This window comes from Haliotis rufescens, unplaced genomic scaffold (genome assembly GCF_023055435.1).
Source record: "Haliotis rufescens isolate VD_foot unplaced genomic scaffold, xgHalRufe1.0.p SCAF_6, whole genome shotgun sequence".
Classification (NCBI taxonomy): domain Eukaryota; kingdom Metazoa; phylum Mollusca; class Gastropoda; order Lepetellida; family Haliotidae; genus Haliotis; species Haliotis rufescens.
In genome coordinates, this window is record NW_025964334.1 from 26,896,631 (window position 1) to 26,914,464 (window position 17,834).

Below are 17,834 nucleotides of genomic sequence, written 5' to 3' on the forward strand. Positions count from 1 at the left end.
CATCTGTTGTGACCTTAATAGTTCCTACAACGGATATGGCTACCTACCGACAGCATAGAGAGATAGAGATAGATAGAGATAGGCTACTCACTAACGAGATACAGTTGGCTCTCATCTGTTGTGACCTTAATAGTTCCTACAACGGATATGGCTTCTTACTGACAGCATATAGTCAGCTCACATCTTATGTTACCTCAATAGTTTCTTCCATGGATAAAGCTACTCACTGACAGCATATAGTCAGCTCTCATCGTATGTTACCTCAATACTGTAGTTTCTTCCATGGATATAGCTACTCACTGACAGCATATAGTCAGCTCTCATCGTATGTTACCTCAAAAGTTTCTTCCATGGATATGGCTACTCACTGACAGCATATAGTCAGCTCTCATCTTATGTTACCTCAATAGTTTCTTCCATGGATATAGCTACTCACTGACAGCATATAGTCAGCTCTCATCTTATGTTACCTCAATAGTTTCTTCCATGGATATAGCTACTCACTGACAGCATATAGTCAGCTCACATCTTATGTTACCGTAATAATTTCTACAACGGAAATAGCTACTCCCCGACAGCATATATTCAGCTCTCATCTTAATTTACCTGAATAGTTTCTCACATATATATATATATGATATGTGGATATGCTTCCTCAATCGTCAAGGGCTTCGCAGGTAGCGTCCCTCAACAAGGCGTGCAAGAAACCTGTCATCGTGGTTTCGAATCCGATATATTTTGTGTTCACTTAATTGTGTCTACAACTACCAGCATTGTCACAATTCATTTTGTGTTCACTTAATTGTGTCTACAACTACCAGCATTGTCACCTCCCATTTTGTTTAACTTAATAGTGTCTACAACTACCAGCATTGTCATCTCTCATTTTGCGTTCACTTAATAGTGTCTACAACTACCAGCATTGTCACCTCCCATTTTGTTTAACTTAATAGTGTCTACAACTACCAGCATTGTCACCTCTCATTTTGTGTTCACTTAATAGTGTCTACAACTATCAGCATGGTCACCTCCCATTTTGTGTTCACTTAATAGTGTCTACAACTACCAGCATTGTCACCTCTCATTTTGTGTTCACTTAATAGTGTCTACAACTACCAGCATTGTCACCTCTCATTTTGTGTTGACTTAATAGTGTCAACAACTACCAGCATTGTCACCTTTATTTTGTGTTCACTTTATAGTGTCTACAACTACCAGCATTGTCACCTCTCATTTTGTGTTGACTTAATAGTGTCAACAACTACCAGCATTGTCGCCTCCCATTTTGTGTTCACTTAATAGTGTTTACAACTACCAGCATTGTCACCTCACATTTTGGGGTTAACTTAATAGTGTCTACATCTACCAGCATTATCACCAATAGTTTGGTGTTCACTTAATAGTGTCTACAACTACCAGCATTGTCACCTCCCATTTTGTGTTCACTTAATAGTGTCTACAACTACCAGCATTGTCACCTCCCATTTTGTGTTCACTTAATAGTGTCTACAACTACCAGCATTGTCACCTCCCATTTTGTGTTCACTTAATAGTGTCTACAACAACCAGCATTGTCACCTCTCATTTTGTGTTCACTTAATAGTGTCTACAACTACCAGCATTGTCACCTCTCATTTTGTGTTCACTTAATAGTGTCTACAACTACCAGCATTGTCACCTCTCATTTTGTGTTCACTTAATAGTGTCTACAACTACCAGCATTGTCGCCTCTCATTTTGTGTTAGCTTAATAGATTCTACAACTACCAGCATTGTCGCCTCCCATTTTGTGTTAATTTAATAGTGTCTACAACTACCAGCATTGTCACCTCCCATTTTGGGGTTAACTTAATAGTGTCTACAACTACCAGCATTATCACCAATAGTTTGGTGTTCACTTAATAGTGTCTACAACTACCAGCATTATCACCAATAGTTTGGTGTTCACTTAATAGTGTCTACAACTACCAGCATTGTCGCCTCCCATTTTGTGTTCACTTAATAGTGTCTACAACTACCAGCATTGTCACCTCCCAGTTTGTGTTCACTTAATAGTGTCTACAACTACCAGCATTGTCACCTCCCATTTTGTGTTCACTTAATAGTGTCTACAACTACCAGCATTGTCACCTCCCATTTTGTGTTCACTTAATAGTGTCTACAACTACCAGCATTGTCACCTCCCATTTTGTGTTAATTTAATAGTGTCTACAACTACCAGCATTGTCACCTCTCATTTTGTGTTCACTTAATAGTGTCTACAACTACCAGCATTGTCACCTCTCATTTTGTGTTCACTTAATAGTGTCTACAACTACCAGCATTGTCGCCTCTCATTTTGTGTTAGCTTAATAGATTCTACAACTACCAGCATTGTCGCCTCTCATTTTGTGTTAGCTTAATAGTTCCTTCAACGGACATGACTACGCACTGGCATCACAGTATTTTCATGCCTAAAACAATGATTTATACTCACATCCTGTACAAGTTGGATCTATTTTTGCATTAGCTGTTGTGGCCACGCTGTTTCTCTTGGCAGTTCCATCACAGGCTGTAGAGGAGCACGCCCAGAGGCAGTTCATCACTACTTTCAGAGAACTGTATCAAGTCACAAATACTTCAGCTAATAGTCATGAATGAATTAATAGTTTTTCATCGGTTGAACTAATTTCTAAATTTGATCTTATCTGTCTACCAAAAAAACAAAATGCTTCATTTGCCCGACCTTAGTCACAGTGGTGTTTAATGTGTTAAAATATCATTAAAGAAATAATAACGTCATTTAATATTATTTGGCAAAAATGTGTCAATATTTGCATCTGAAGCTACTGGCACAATGATAAATACAGTGGGACTGATAATTATCTCTGGGTGTAATTCCGAGGATAGCACACTTTATATTGATATACACTACCGCGCATATGCCAACATTATTCCCTAAAATTTCATTCGATTCATTTAAAAGGCAAACATTTTTAAATAGTAAAATTAACAAGATCACAACAACACCACAACGTTATATTTACCATACAAATCGAGTAAATCAGCATGGATTAATCGTTTGTTGTCATGTCAAAATTAATTACATAATTTCAATGTCTGTTTTCTGTACTTTTTTATCCCTAGAAAGAGGGGGAAATACTCACTCGCACAGGACAGATGACGACTTCATGAAGTTGACCTGACATTGGCACACGTCTTCAAGGGCTGAAATCGAATACATATGAGAGAATAGACGATATTTTAGATCAAGCTTGTAGCACATTTAGTGAGTGGGTCGGTTTTTTAACCGTTTTTAACAATACTCTAGCATTATCCCGGCGTGACGAGCAAACGCTTTAACCAATTTCCTTCCCCTCCGCCCCTTGTACCACGAAATCATGTCCTGGCGGTACCCAACATTACAAATGAGGAAATTATTGATTCACACATCACCATTGAAAACAAACATTCTGATAGGTTAATCTATGGTTTCAAATAAAAAATAACACCCATGACAATAGAGTCAATTTGACGCACGCATTACCGAATATTTCACAAATATGCGTTCCTCGTGGTTGGTAAACAGGTTTGAATATAGATTACAAATTCTAATCTGCTCTTCCTACAACGAACGAAGTATGTGTGTATACTTTGGACAGAAAACGTGATGAAAATGTACAACGTGCGTGTCACAGGCTTTCAGGGATAGTTTTGAGATTGAAAATTGACGCTTCTCGGACTGTGACGTCACGATTGCTGAGGTGCTCTCTGTGAAGAATATGCTGATGCCAGAATATTGGCGTGTGGTGAAGATCAAAGGCAAATCGAACTGACACATTTTTATTTTATCTGCATGTAAGCAATGTTAACCAAGATTTAACCAGGATTATACCTCCAGCTACCAACTCTCCCAGATTAAACCAGGATTTTACCTACACCTACCAACTCTCCAATATTAACCAGGACTTTACCTACACCTATCAACTCTCCAAGATATAACCAGAATTGTATCTTAACCCACCAGCTCTCTAAAGGTTCATACATTTTATAAGTGCCTACCAAGTCTCCAAGATTTGACTGTATTTTATCTTCTCACACCAGCTCTTCAAAGGTTCATCTTTTTTTACCCGTCAGCTCTACAAGGTTTACCTGTATTTTATCTTTAACCGTCAAATCTCAAAGGTTTACCTGTCTTTTATCTTTAACCGTCAAATCTCAAAGGTTTACCTGTGTTTTATCTTTAACCGTCAAATCTCAAAGGTTTACCTGTCTTTTATCCTCACACACCAGCTCTCCAAAAAGGTCATCTGTGGTTTATATATGCCTATCAGCTCGCAAAGGTTTACCCGTATTCTATCTTTACCCGCCAGCTCTTCAAACTTTAATTTGCATGTTATCTTCACACACCAGCTCTCCAAAGTTAATCTGTATTTATCTACACCAATCAGCTCTCCAGGGTCTAATTTGTATCTTATCTAAAACCCACCAAATCGAAAAAGAGTAAACTTAATTCAGTCGACATCAACAAGATACAGTTGAACTCACTGCACGGTAAATCTGTTTCATGCGTTGCCTGGTCCTCAACCAGTGTTTTGATGGTCTTAGAACCCCCGCATCCGGTAGTATCTGTCGTATCGTACAGGCACTGGTAATAAGTCCCTAGTGTACTGCAATGAAAAAAACATCAGCGTGTCTCATACCTTGCGTCTTTACACCTAGGAAGTAATGGTCGTCACACATGATTATTACGTTAAAGCAGTCAACACTTGATGCTGTATGCCAAAGGCATTGTGCTTCATTACATGAAATTGTTTACTGCAATGATCAAAGGTTAGTAGCACTGAGTCCACGTACGTTTTTCACCAAATGCTTTATGTTATTCAAAAAAGGAAGGCGCTCGTCTTATTATACACAATCGAATGAAACCAATGTATAGTTACATATTCAACCCTTATATACATTCAATATATATACACGTATTCAATATAAACACGTGTGCAGGACTTACGTGCATGTTGTTGCTGCTGGGGCAAAAGGAATCACACAATCTTTACAAATTCCGGCACTTGCATAAGCTGAAACAAGACAAGAAACTCGATAATAACTGGTGACATAGAAGCAGAGAAACTGGGAACATGGATAAACTTGAATGACACTATTTGACCCGTCGTAGATCATCAACAATAGTGGGAGAGATAGATAATGATAGCGACAAAGAGAGACAGTGAGTGATAGCGAGGCACTACTACTTACTGGCAGGGCAGCCTGTTGTACCATCCATGGCGCTCTTAATACTACCGGCATAGGTGTGACGAGCCGTTCCATCACACGATGCAGTTGATGACTTAATAACACAGTCCAAGTTGGTCTTCAGAGCGCTGTAAATGACGTGATTATAATGTTGTAAGTAATATTCTGATTCATAATTGTATACTGAGGCATGTATTGTTGCTACCTATGGCACACTCCGCCTTACCCCGTGAAGATCCGGGGTAGAAATAATTTTCAGCAACCCATACTTGTCTTAAGAGTAGACAGGATCGCTGATGCATGTCATCATATCCTAATTGCATATATCGATGCTCATGATGGGTTGTCTATGTACAGATCGCCGTCATATAGCTTGGACGTTGCAGAGTTCGGCGTTAAACAACAAACAAACATAGTCCTTAATTTGTATTATATATGTAACAGTATGTTTGTCGGCTTATAAACATTATGGCCTGCCGGCAAAATGATCTCTCTTAAAATTTCACGTTGCTATTCTTATATATGGATACTCTAAATCATACATACCTGCACTTTTTAGTGTCATCGTCGATGACAGTCGATGCATAGTCTATTTCACATAAACACGTTGTAGTCAAAGCTGAAATACAACAGATGTGTAATGTTAAATGTTATACTTTGAAAAGTGATCATGGTTAGGAAAAAAACATAAAGATTCACAATGCCATAAATAATGCTTGTGAAGAGTGATCATACTTTTAAATATTCTTTTGTCCTTGTGATGCAAAGAAAAGCGAGGAGAAGAATCAACTGAAACGTAGTTTTCAAAATTCATTAATGCCAAAACATGTATCGCGGAAGCTTTGGTGAGGTCATATATTCCATATCTATTACCTATAGGGTTAGACATAACAGAGTTAATAAAAACCGTATGTGCACTGGCGCAAACATCACTTCTCGTCAACCAGGTTATTGTTTCCGTCATTCAAAAGGCATAGTTGACGTCATTCGAATCTTATTGTGGCGTAAGGTCGAAATTACGTCACACTAGGTCAATGTTACAGCTGAATATTGTTGACGTCATTCGACAAATTGTGTTTTTCTGAGACATAGGTGGTGATCAGTGTCTTTTTCTAAACAGAATCAAGAAATAATGGGTAAAAAAGCAGTTATTACACTCACGTATGTGCCATACTGATGAGCATGTCCTGCTCTAAGACAATTGACATAAACAATTAATGATTGTTTGTTGCTGAAAATGTTTACTTACGACAGTTAGTGGTACCGATAGTGTCAAGGGAAGACTTAGCAGCTGCAGCCAAGTCCCATGGCTTTGTAGTGCCGTCACAACCACTGACTGTCTCGCCAGCCAAACATGACACGTAGGTTTTCAAAGCGCTGTAAATTATAGTAAAGTTATGACATAATTTGTATCTGGTCACTTGCTTTTTCAGTTCAGCTCGACATCGTTTCGACACATGACCAGTTTCATGCTATCATCAAGTCAGATTAATTTCAGATTTGTCAAGATGATCCTTACTTGCATCCAGCGTCAAGAATGTACTTAAATAATCATCGTTGCCTTAACGGATAAGGAGGTATGGGGATGGTTTGATAGTCTATTGTTTGTGTCATAAAAGAGAAATATTAAAATCATAATTCAGGAATAATATCAAGATCTATTTTATTAATAGTATAGCTTATACATGTCACAGCCAGTATAATTATTAACATCTATTTTAAAAATCAGTACCATAATCTAAGTTACCGAACCAGTTTAGCTTGGAAGTCAGTAATCTGTACCAGTAGCATGCTGTTAGTAAGTGGGGCGCCTTCTTTTCTCATGCAATATTATATACTTCAGCTGTTACCTGCATCAGTAACAATAATAAAGCAAAGGTAACTTGCACAAAGCTACCATTCCTAGGTGCTTTCCGTGTCTGTGTCTCGTTCAGGACGTGAATAAAGGGGATAAAATCCTTTCATAATCATCCGCTATTGTACTTCCTTCACATAATGTAGAGATTGTTTGACATTCCTTTGCATGTGTTTATGAAGGATGCAACTGGTGGGGCAGGATACGCTCACCTTTCACGAACGCTGGGTTTCATCACTATTTGATAGTGATTCACAAACACATGCTCATGATATAGTCGTGTTTTGTCGCTTTTCTTTATTTACACAGAGAAGGGAATATATGTAATCATAGAGAAGGGAATATATGTGATCATAGCTTTTTAACTGTGATTTGTGCACAAAATGTAGAAGGTTTTTGACATTCCTTTGGAAGAAGCATGTCCTTTTCATACTGAAGAGTTTATTGGATGTCTCCTTTACCCATCATATAATGCACATAATGTACAGCGTATTTGTGACATGTGAGTATGCGTTCTGCTCATTTATGTTGTTTGTATCTCACACAAACGTAACACAGAGTGTTGTTGTATACTGTCCATAGTAAAAATAGTTTATGTTCAACTCCTCTACCGTTTGTATACCGTTTATATCACATCACCTTTATTTACCAATCATCCAGAAAGGATTACTGTGCAATCCTAGTCCTGTTCTTTGACCAATGACCAATTCTATATTGACTGACAAGATGAGCTGCATAACCATGTATACAGCATCATGTGTTAATGGACACTAAAGTAACTTACGTGCATTTGTTTGCATCGGTATCTTTGAGGGCAACAGCGTAAGCGATTTCACATAGGCAAACTGGATTGGTAGCTGAAATGTAATCAAGTTAAAATACATGAAGATGGCGTAATTATAGTTCATGCTGTTCACGAAACGTGCTGAGCACTTAACACCAGTATTAACACGTCAAGCAGTTTGTGTAACGTTGAATAGATCATGAAGAAACTGACTAGATACAATCCTTACAATACCCTGAGAAACCTCCCGAGACATATAAACCACATTGAAAATGATGATAATAATCGCAATTGTAATTGTCTTGGGTCCGCAATTTAAAGTCCATTTTAACATGAGTGTATTTTGATGCCTTATAGCAGTTTTCTGTAATAATGTAATATTAGTGGCTGTAGAACATCTTGTAAGTACATTTGCAGTAATTGTAAAGGGCAGCAAATTATTAAAGCGCTGTTAAAATGTCGAGTGTTGTCGGGTGCAGCGAGTGGTTTGTTTGTTGTTTAACACCGCACTCAGCAATATCCAGCTATTTAACGGCGGCCTGTACATGTAAATAAATGGACCAGACAAGCCAGTTGTCGATGTGAGCAACGATCCACGCCGTCGGGGCCACGCCATCAACCAAGTCACCCAGCCTGACCGCCTCTTCCAATTCGGACACCCTGTTCAGGCTATTATGTAGCTATCGGAATGGACCGGTGAATCTTTGAATGACGACAGAATAATTTGTTGCTATTGTATACATGAACATGACAGTTTTCGGGGTCGTTCGAGAAGTTTCGGGATTGGACAGTTTCTAGAAGGCTGGATGGACCTATGAAAGAGGCTTTTTACGACCCGACGTGCGTCTTATTTACTGACCAAGTCTACATTGGATGCCTCAACACGGAAACAGGTTTTTTAAAGATATGCGACAGTGACAACATTTCTGTATATATATTTGTGAAAGCATTTATTACGACTCAAATGATTTGTTTACCTACAGAAACAAACAACTCTCTTGCACTCAAGTCAGATCATTTTCAACAACATATTTTCTTGCTGGTGAAATCATGGACGCTGAACAAGAAGACATTTCTAAAAAGAGTTGATGAACGAGTGAGTTGAGTTCTGCAATCCTTGAAACAGTACTTCTTGTACTTAACAATGTGTTATCTAAAGGTTTGAGAAAAGCTCGATGTGATTCAGGTCTGAAACATTTGGTGCTGACAAACCAATGGTCATAATCAGGACGAATCGTATCATTATCATGTTATGATACAGCTCCGGGGCGCAGCCTTGGACAACTTGCGGCGCTTTAGGCGACTGGGCTGACGCTGACTTGATTCTTGGGTTTCAATGGTTTGTGTAAGTGTGATGCCTTCTTATAAGAGGACACAGAAAATAGCAGAAGTAACACGTATTTTGACAGATGCATCATTCTCACATCACCCGGGACTTACTACATTTGTCGCTAGTTGCACCGCCAACCGATGTTGCAGCGTTCATTTTTGTTTTGATTGCTGTGTCGATCTCCGCTTTTGTTGAGGATCCGTCACAACCTACAGCAGTTGTTGTTCTTAGACAGCCTAACTCTACTAGCCACGCACTGACAAATAGAAACATGTCATGTATCAACTTGTATATGTACAATGAAAGAAAAATCTTATTTATATTTTATTTATGAACAGTATTTGTGCTTATCCGTTAGTTATCAAAATAGTGAATTAAAAAAACATAGTACACAACTGTCATAATGTAATAATTGAACTCAGTAATTAATTCTACTCACTCGCATTTCTTTTGCAGATCGGACAAATCAGACTTTGCGTAGGCTACCTCACAGACGCATGTATCGGACTGAGCTGAAAGGCACAACTTTTTCAATTCAAAGTTTATATGCAACAAGGTGCTTGTCTTTGAAGACAAGATCGTCAGAGCTCATTGGATTCCTTTATCCAATCTGTTAACATCATTGAACGTATTTACATTCAAGATAAATAAGCGCATATTTGTAATGCTTCGATCCTGTGAACCAGAATATCGTCTTTTCATATTTGCACTTGAACTTTTGTTATTATCACTGTGAGTATATCAAGAATGTTTATATATGTCTTGAGTATCGCATCAAATTTATTACATAGATGTCATCGGGGAAACACGATAAATATTTACGTGTACGAACCTTAAACTTTTTCTACATTTTTTTATGGGCATCTGAGAAATACTGACATATGTGCACCATGGAATGATCATGTCCTAAGTGGCACATGACACATGCATGCAAACATGGTTTATATATCCCTAAGTACATAGAACACTTTTATATAAGCTTACCGCAGTTTGTTGTACCGATTGTATCTATATCCTTCTTCCACTGGACGTCCAGCCCGTCCACTGTCGCCACATTACAGCCAGTGTTCGTCTTCCCCTTCAGACACAACAGCGCTGCCACTAGAGCACTGTAAGTGTAAATGAGAATTACAATGAATAGGCACAACAGCGCTGCCACTAGAGCACTGTAAGTGTAGAAGAGATTTACAATGAATAGGCACAACAGCGCTGCCACTAGAGCACTGTAAGTGTAGAAGAGATTTACAATGAATAGGCACAACAGCGCTGCCACTAGAGCACTGTAAGTGTAGAAGAGAATTACAATGAATAGGCACAACAGCGCTGCTACTAGAGCACTGTAAGTGTAGAAGAGAATTACAATGAATAGGCACAACAACGCTGCCACTGGAGCACTGTAAGTGTAGAAGAGATTTACAATGAATAGGCACAACAGCGCTGCCACTAGAGCACTGTAAGTGTAGAAGAGAATTACAATGAATAGGCACAACAGCGCTGCTACTAGAGCACTGTAAGTGTAGAAGAGAATTACAATGAATAGGCACAACAACGCTGCCACTAGAGCACTGTAAGTGTAGAAGAGAATTACAATGAATAGGCACAACAGCGCTGCCACTAGAGCACTGTAAGTGTAGAAGAGAATTACAATGAATAGGCACAACAACGCTGCCACTAGAGCACTGTAAGTGTAGAAGAGAATTGCAATGAATAGGCACAACAACGCTGCCACTAGAGCACTGTAAGTGTAGAAGAGAATTACAATGAATAGGCACAACAGCGCTGCCACTAGAGCACTGTAAGTGTAGAAGAGAATTACAATGAATAGGCACAACAACGCTGCCACTAGAGCACTGTAAGTGTAGAAGAGAATTACAATGAATAGGCACAACAACGCTGCCACTAGAGCACTGTAAGTGTAGAAGAGAATTACAATGAATAGGCACAAAAGGCGCTGCCACTAGAGCACTGTAAGTGTAGAAGAGAATTGCAATGAATAGGCACAACAACGCTGCCACTAGAGCACTGTAAGTGTAGAAGAGAATTACAATGAATAGGCACAAAAGGCGCTGCCACTAGAGCACTGTAAGTGTAGAAGAGAATTACAATGAATAGGCACAACAGCGCTGCCACTAGAGCACTGTTAGTGTAGGGTAGAATTACAATGAATGGGCACAACAACGCTGCCACTAGAGCACTGTAAGTGTAGAAGAGTATTACAATGAATAAGCACAACAGCGCTGCCACTAGAGCACCGTCAGTGTAGAAGAGTATTACAATGAATAGGCACAACAACGCTGCTACTTGGGCACTGTAAGTGTAGAAGAGAATTACAATGAATAGGCACAACAACGCTGCTACTTGAGTATTGTAAGTGTAGGATGCAATCATTATTACAGTGAACAGACACAACGACTCTACCACAAGGGCACTGTTAGTGTAAGAGGGAATTATAATGAACAGTCACAACGGCGCTGCCACTAGAGCACTGTAAGTGTAGAAGAGAATTACAATGAATAGGCACGTGGACTAGATCGTACAATCAGGCACAGGCACACACTTTTTCCCAGCTGGATGTTCAAAGTCAACTTACGTGCAATGTTGTGTATCTCCAAGCAGGATATCCACTAGGGCTAATGTTTTCTGGCAGGTACAGGTATCCTTCTCCGCTACGAAAAATATATTTAGTCACAAATACATAATTTCATATATACACCAACTGCCGTAAGGAGGGACATATTGCATAGAAATTCATTTATATAGAATACATAGAAGTTCAACAATTTCAAGTAAAATCAAGCGGTTTTAATTTGTGTAGTCCTGCGAGGAAGAGATCAGTAATATGTTTCACAAGTGCTTCCCTTTCAAAATAGAACACTTTAAATCAAAGCAACAAAACCCTGTCCATAATCATAAGACATATCTGCTGACACCAACATCCGTTGTACGATTCCGACTTGATCACGACCATGTATTTATGAAGCACTGTCATGTCATGATCAGGCCAGGTGTTCGAGAAAAGGGAGTTTTCTGCACCACCGGTGGCACTCGTGTCAATATTCCATTTTCAAACTTCCTTAATGAAACATCCTAAAGTACATATACTGTTATATACACTTCATAAAGTATCCTAAATACTCTCACAAACATATTTTACTTACTGCCTGTACAACTGGCTCCGAGGGTGTTTATATCACTGACGGTTTCAGTGGCGACTGCGACTGGTTTCTCGCTCGTCAAACAGGCAGAAGTTTTACCCCCAACAATACACTCGATTTTCGCGTACAAAGCCCTGTGAACAGACACAAAATAGCACCTCTTTCAAACTTTGTATACACAAAGAGACTGTGAAGCACGCCCGCAAATGTAAGCTCAGTTGTCCACAATATCTCCAAAGGGAATTGTACGCTTTGGTGATCTTATAGTTGTTCAATTGTCTGCACTGCTGACTAACCAAAGATGTAAAACTGTGCATAAATTACATGTTCACAAGGATGAAAATGGTGGTTCTAGCTGTAATTCAGTTAAACAAAGGCTTAAGACATGTTCTTATGTCACGAGGGTGATTTTAATAAATGGCATTCAGGCATGTGATGAAGAACTATATTGTTGATCCTGTCATTACATCAAGAGCATCGATCAACGCAATGGAATACGATGACATGCAATCAAACAAGTCACCGAGCCCGAATGGCATAGGTTGCTGGGGACCAATCATAACCCGGAATTGCCATTGGTCTTGATAGTATGAGTTAGGATGGCTGTTTTACAGGATCTGGTGAATTTATCAAACAAAACGTCCCATGCATAGCTCGTTTCTTTTATTCAGTTCGCCTAAGCAAAGTGCCGTCTATCAGGAGATAATGAGTATTGATATTGGACATTTACACATCCCGATATGTTACCACCACTTTGGTATCAACAATGTGTTCTCTACACGTGGTTATATAACTGACTACGAGGCATAGACCCTGCCTACGATGTGTGCGCCTTCAAGAAATAACCAATACATACGCACAGTCTCCAGTCGGGTTAGTTTTGGCGTAAGTTGTTTGGCAGTCGCATGTAGCCGTGATATCTGTTAATAATAACAATAGCAATAACAAAAACAATAATAATAAATCATCATCAAAATGTATTGTGCCTATTCCACATAACACGTGCCTATATCTGTTACAACAGTTAACGGTCACCATTTGCACTTCACTTTGGGGGACAGAAGATCTATTAAACACGAATACGAGCCCCATCTATCGGAAAAATGTATTTGACTTCAAATCAACCAATGATCTTTAGAAAATACACCACGTTCAACAACATGCTTTGCACTTTTAGATTGCACCTTTGCCTAAGTCTGACATTCCAAAGGACGTTCACTTGTAAGCACGTATCAGAAAAAGACATGTTGATTACAACTAACATACGCCTAAAACAGATCTCGAACTGACTTTTAGTAGCAAAACACGCCGCCTGCAATTGCACTAACTGAGTGTACCTGTTCTACATGATGCCGATAACGGTATAGTGCCGCCATCAACAATGGCTGTATCAACTGCAGTAGCGACTTCATCTCTTCGCTTGGTGCCGTCACAAGAGGTCTCCGCAGTTTTGTCGAGACAATGCATCTTAGTTGTTAAAGCTCTGAAATGATATGAATAGGACATATATATCCGGATAAATGAGACGTCTTACATAGATACAACCTTTGGACTGCAATATATTTACAGGGTTTACATGAGAACGTCATAGTCTATGGTAGGTCCACAGGGTACACATTAGAACTTCGTAGTCTATGTTGGGCCACAGTGTACACGCTAGAACGTCGTAGTTTATGTACAGCCACAGGGTACACATCAGTATGTCGTAGTTTATGTAGGGCCACAGGGTACACATCAGTATGTCGTAGTTTATGTAGGGCCACAGGGTACACATCAGTATGTCGTAGGTTATGTAGGGCCACAGGGTACACATCAGTATGTCGTAGTTTATGTAGGGCCACAGGGTACACATCAGTATGTCGTAGTTTATGTAGGGCCACAGGGTACACATTAGTATGTCGTAGGTTATGTAGGGCCACAGGGTACACATTAGTATGTCGTAGGTTATGTAGGGCCACAGGGTACACATTAGTATGTCGTAGTCCATGTAGGGCCACAGGGTACACATTAGTATGTCGTAGGTTATGTAGGGCCGCAGGGTACACATTAGTATGTCGTAGTTTATGTAGGGCCACAGGGTACACATTAGTATGTCGTAGTCCATGTAGGGCAACAGGGTACACATCAGTATGTCGTAGTTTATGTAGGGCAACAGCTTCAGATTGACCTTGTAACCATAAATGTAAAATGGCGACTCACGTGCATTTATCGGCGGCTGTTGCTCCCGGAGATTTCATGTAATTCACCTGGCATGTACAAGTTGCAGACACTGCGGAAACATAAAGTGAGCCATAAATCTGTATCCTTGTGGGCAATATGGTGATACTACTAGTATATAAGCAGGGAAAGGAACAGATAGGTAGATTGTTCATTAGAACCTTTAAAGCAATCAGTCACATTAAAGCTGTGTATAAAGGAACAGATTGGTAGATTGTTCATTAGTACCGTTATAGCATACATTCACATTAAAGGTAGTGTATAAACAGAGAGAGCAACAGGTTGGTAGATTGTACATAGCTTACGCATTGGTAGGCTGATGAACCAGTATAATCTATCCTCGCATAATAGCACCTGTATAAACATAGACAGTGGGATCTCTATTCAATTTCTTACATGTACATGCCGCCACATCTGAAGAAAAGCTGTTTACGAGCACACTTATGGTCTTGGTGTCATCACAGCCGGTGTCGGTGAAGATTGTTTTGTCATCAAGGCATTGCATTAATGTTTTCAGCGACCTACAAACGAATAAATAATGTAATGTGAAACAGAAAATTCAACGAGCCTTCGTTAACTGTGAATCCCTTAACTTGATTCCTGCTTTAGGACGAACAAGGCAGACGAACAGGCCCATATAAAAAAACACATTATGAAGTATGGTTGTGGCAATATACATCATTTTAAATATTGTTCAGCAAATACTTTCTTCTTTCGTAAGCATGATAATAAACAGGCATAGTGATTTTATTTGTTCCGTATTCTTTGTGGCAAATACCTTTTTAAATGTATGCATATTTACAATAGTGACAAATGTCTTGAGTTTGGATTTTTACAAGACCCGACAAGCTACGACCTCAGGTGATACATTTACAAGAGTTACGCCTCTCGGTGATACATTACAAGAGTAACGCCTCACGGTGATACATTTACAACAGTTACGCATCATGGTGATACATTACAAGAGTTACGCCTCACGGTGATACATTTACAACAGTTACGCCTCATGGTGATACATTTACAAGAGTTACGCCTCATGGTGATACATTTACAAGAGTCACGCCTCACGGTGATACATTACAAGAGTTACGCCTCACGGTGATACATTTACAACAGTTACGCCTCATGGTGATACATTTACAAGAGTCACGCCTCACGGTGATACATTACAAGAGTTAAGCCTCACGGTGATACATTTACAACAGTTACGCCTCATGGTGATACATTTACAAGAGTCACGCCTCACGGTGATACATTACAAGAGTTACGCCTCACGGTGATACATTTACAACAGTTACGCCTCATGGTGATACATTTACAAGAGTTACGCCTCACGGTGATACATTTACAACAGTTACGCCTCATGGTGATACATTTACAAGAGTCACGCCTCACGGTGATACATTACAAGAGTCACGCCTCATGGTGATACATTACAAGAGTTACGCCTCAGGGTGATACATTTACAACAGTTACGCCTCATGGTGATACATTTACAAGAGTAACGCCTCACGGTGATACATTTACAACAGTTACGCCTCATGGTGATACATTTACAAGAGTCACGCCTCATGGTGATACATTACAAGAGTTACGCCTCACGGTGATACATTTACAACAGTTACGCCTCAAGGTGATACATTTACAAGAGTCACGCCTCACGGTGATACATTACAAGAGTTACGCCTCACGGTGATACATTTACAACAGTTACGCCTCATGGTGATACATTTACAACAGTTACGCCTCATGGTGATACATTTACAAGAGTCACGCCTCACGGTGATACATTACAAGAGTTACGCCTCACGGTGATACATTTACAACAGTTACGCCTCATGGTGATACATTTACAAGAGTAACGCCTCACGGTGATACATTTACAACAGTTACGCCTCATGGTGATACATTTACAAGAGTCACGCCTCACGGTGATACATTACAAGAGTTACGCCTCACGGTGATACATTTACAACAGTTACGCATCATGGTGATACATTTACAAGAGTCACGCCTCACGGTGATACATTACAAGAGTTACGCCTCACGGTGATACATTTACAACAGTTACGCCTCACGGTGATACATTTACAAGAGTCACGCCTCACGGTGATACATTACAAGAGTCACGCCTCACGGTGATACATTACAAGAGTTACGCCTCACGGTGATACATTACAAGAGTTACGCCTCACGGTGATACATTTACAACAGTAACGCCTCATGGTTATACATTTACAACAGTTACGCCTCAAGGTGATACATTTACAAGAGTCACGCCTCATGGTGATACATTACAAGAGTTACGCCTCACGGTGATACATTTACAAGAGTCACGCCTCACGGTGATACATTACAAGAGTTACGCCTCACGGTGATACATTTACAACAGTTACGCCTCATGGTGATACATTTACAACAGTTACGCCTCAAGGTGATACATTTACAAGAGTCACGCCTCATGGTGATACATTACAAGAGTTACGCCTCACGGTGATACATTTACAACAGTTACGCATCATGGTGATACATTTACAAGAGTCACGCCTCACGGTGATACATTACAAGAGTTACGCCTCACGGTGATACATTTACAACAGTTACGCATCATGGTGATACATTTACAAGAGTCACGCCTCACGGTGATACATTACAAGAGTTACGCCTCACGGTGATACATTTACAACAGTTACGCCTCACGGTGATACATTTACAACAGTTACGCCTCATGGTGATACATTTACAAGAGTCACGCCTCACGGTGATACATTACAAGAGTTACTCCTCACGGTGATACATTTACAACAGTTACGCCTCATGGTGATACATTTACAAGAGTAACGCCTCACGGTGATACATTTACAACAGTTACGCCTCACGGTGATACATTTACAAGAGTCACGCCTCACGGTGATACATTACAAGAGTTACGCCTCACGGTGATACATTTACAACAGTTACGCCTCATGGTGATACATTTACAAGAGTCACGCCTCTTGGTGATACATTACAAAAGATACGCATCATGATGATATATTACAAGAGTCACGCCTCACGGTGATACATTTACAAGAGTTACGTCTCAAGGTGATACATTTACAACAGTTACGCCTCATGGTGATACATTTACAAGAGTTACGCCTCATGGTGATACATTTACAAGAGTCACGCCTCACGGTGATACATTTGCAAGAGTTACGCCTCAAGGTGATACATTACAAGAGTAACGCCTCATGGTGATACATTTACAAGAGTCACGCCT

General features: G+C 39.7%; 1 protein-coding gene across 11 annotated transcripts in view; it reads right to left on the minus strand.

The window, feature by feature from the left end:
* The window catches only part of LOC124118796 (G surface protein, allelic form 156-like), a 190,918-nt gene that overhangs the window by 106,913 nt on the left and 66,171 nt on the right, over positions 1 to 17,834 (minus strand). For all 11 annotated transcript variants that reach the window (XM_048386100.1, XM_048386092.1, XM_048386094.1 and 8 more), the window contains 17 exons: positions 14,969 to 15,093; positions 14,555 to 14,624; positions 13,693 to 13,838; positions 13,212 to 13,275; positions 12,359 to 12,489; positions 11,791 to 11,866; positions 10,185 to 10,309; positions 9,640 to 9,712; positions 9,311 to 9,456; positions 7,871 to 7,943; positions 6,481 to 6,608; positions 5,778 to 5,850; positions 5,235 to 5,359; positions 4,990 to 5,056; positions 4,527 to 4,648; positions 3,146 to 3,206; positions 2,476 to 2,597 (listed from right to left, as the gene is read on the minus strand). In XM_048386100.1, the coding sequence (XP_048242057.1) occupies positions 2,476 to 2,597; positions 3,146 to 3,206; positions 4,527 to 4,648; positions 4,990 to 5,056; positions 5,235 to 5,359; positions 5,778 to 5,850; positions 6,481 to 6,608; positions 7,871 to 7,943; positions 9,311 to 9,456; positions 9,640 to 9,712; positions 10,185 to 10,309; positions 11,791 to 11,866; positions 12,359 to 12,489; positions 13,212 to 13,275; positions 13,693 to 13,838; positions 14,555 to 14,624; positions 14,969 to 15,093 (1,727 nt within the window). The remainder of the gene's footprint in view (positions 1 to 2,475; positions 2,598 to 3,145; positions 3,207 to 4,526; positions 4,649 to 4,989; positions 5,057 to 5,234; positions 5,360 to 5,777; positions 5,851 to 6,480; positions 6,609 to 7,870; positions 7,944 to 9,310; positions 9,457 to 9,639; positions 9,713 to 10,184; positions 10,310 to 11,790; positions 11,867 to 12,358; positions 12,490 to 13,211; positions 13,276 to 13,692; positions 13,839 to 14,554; positions 14,625 to 14,968; positions 15,094 to 17,834) is intronic.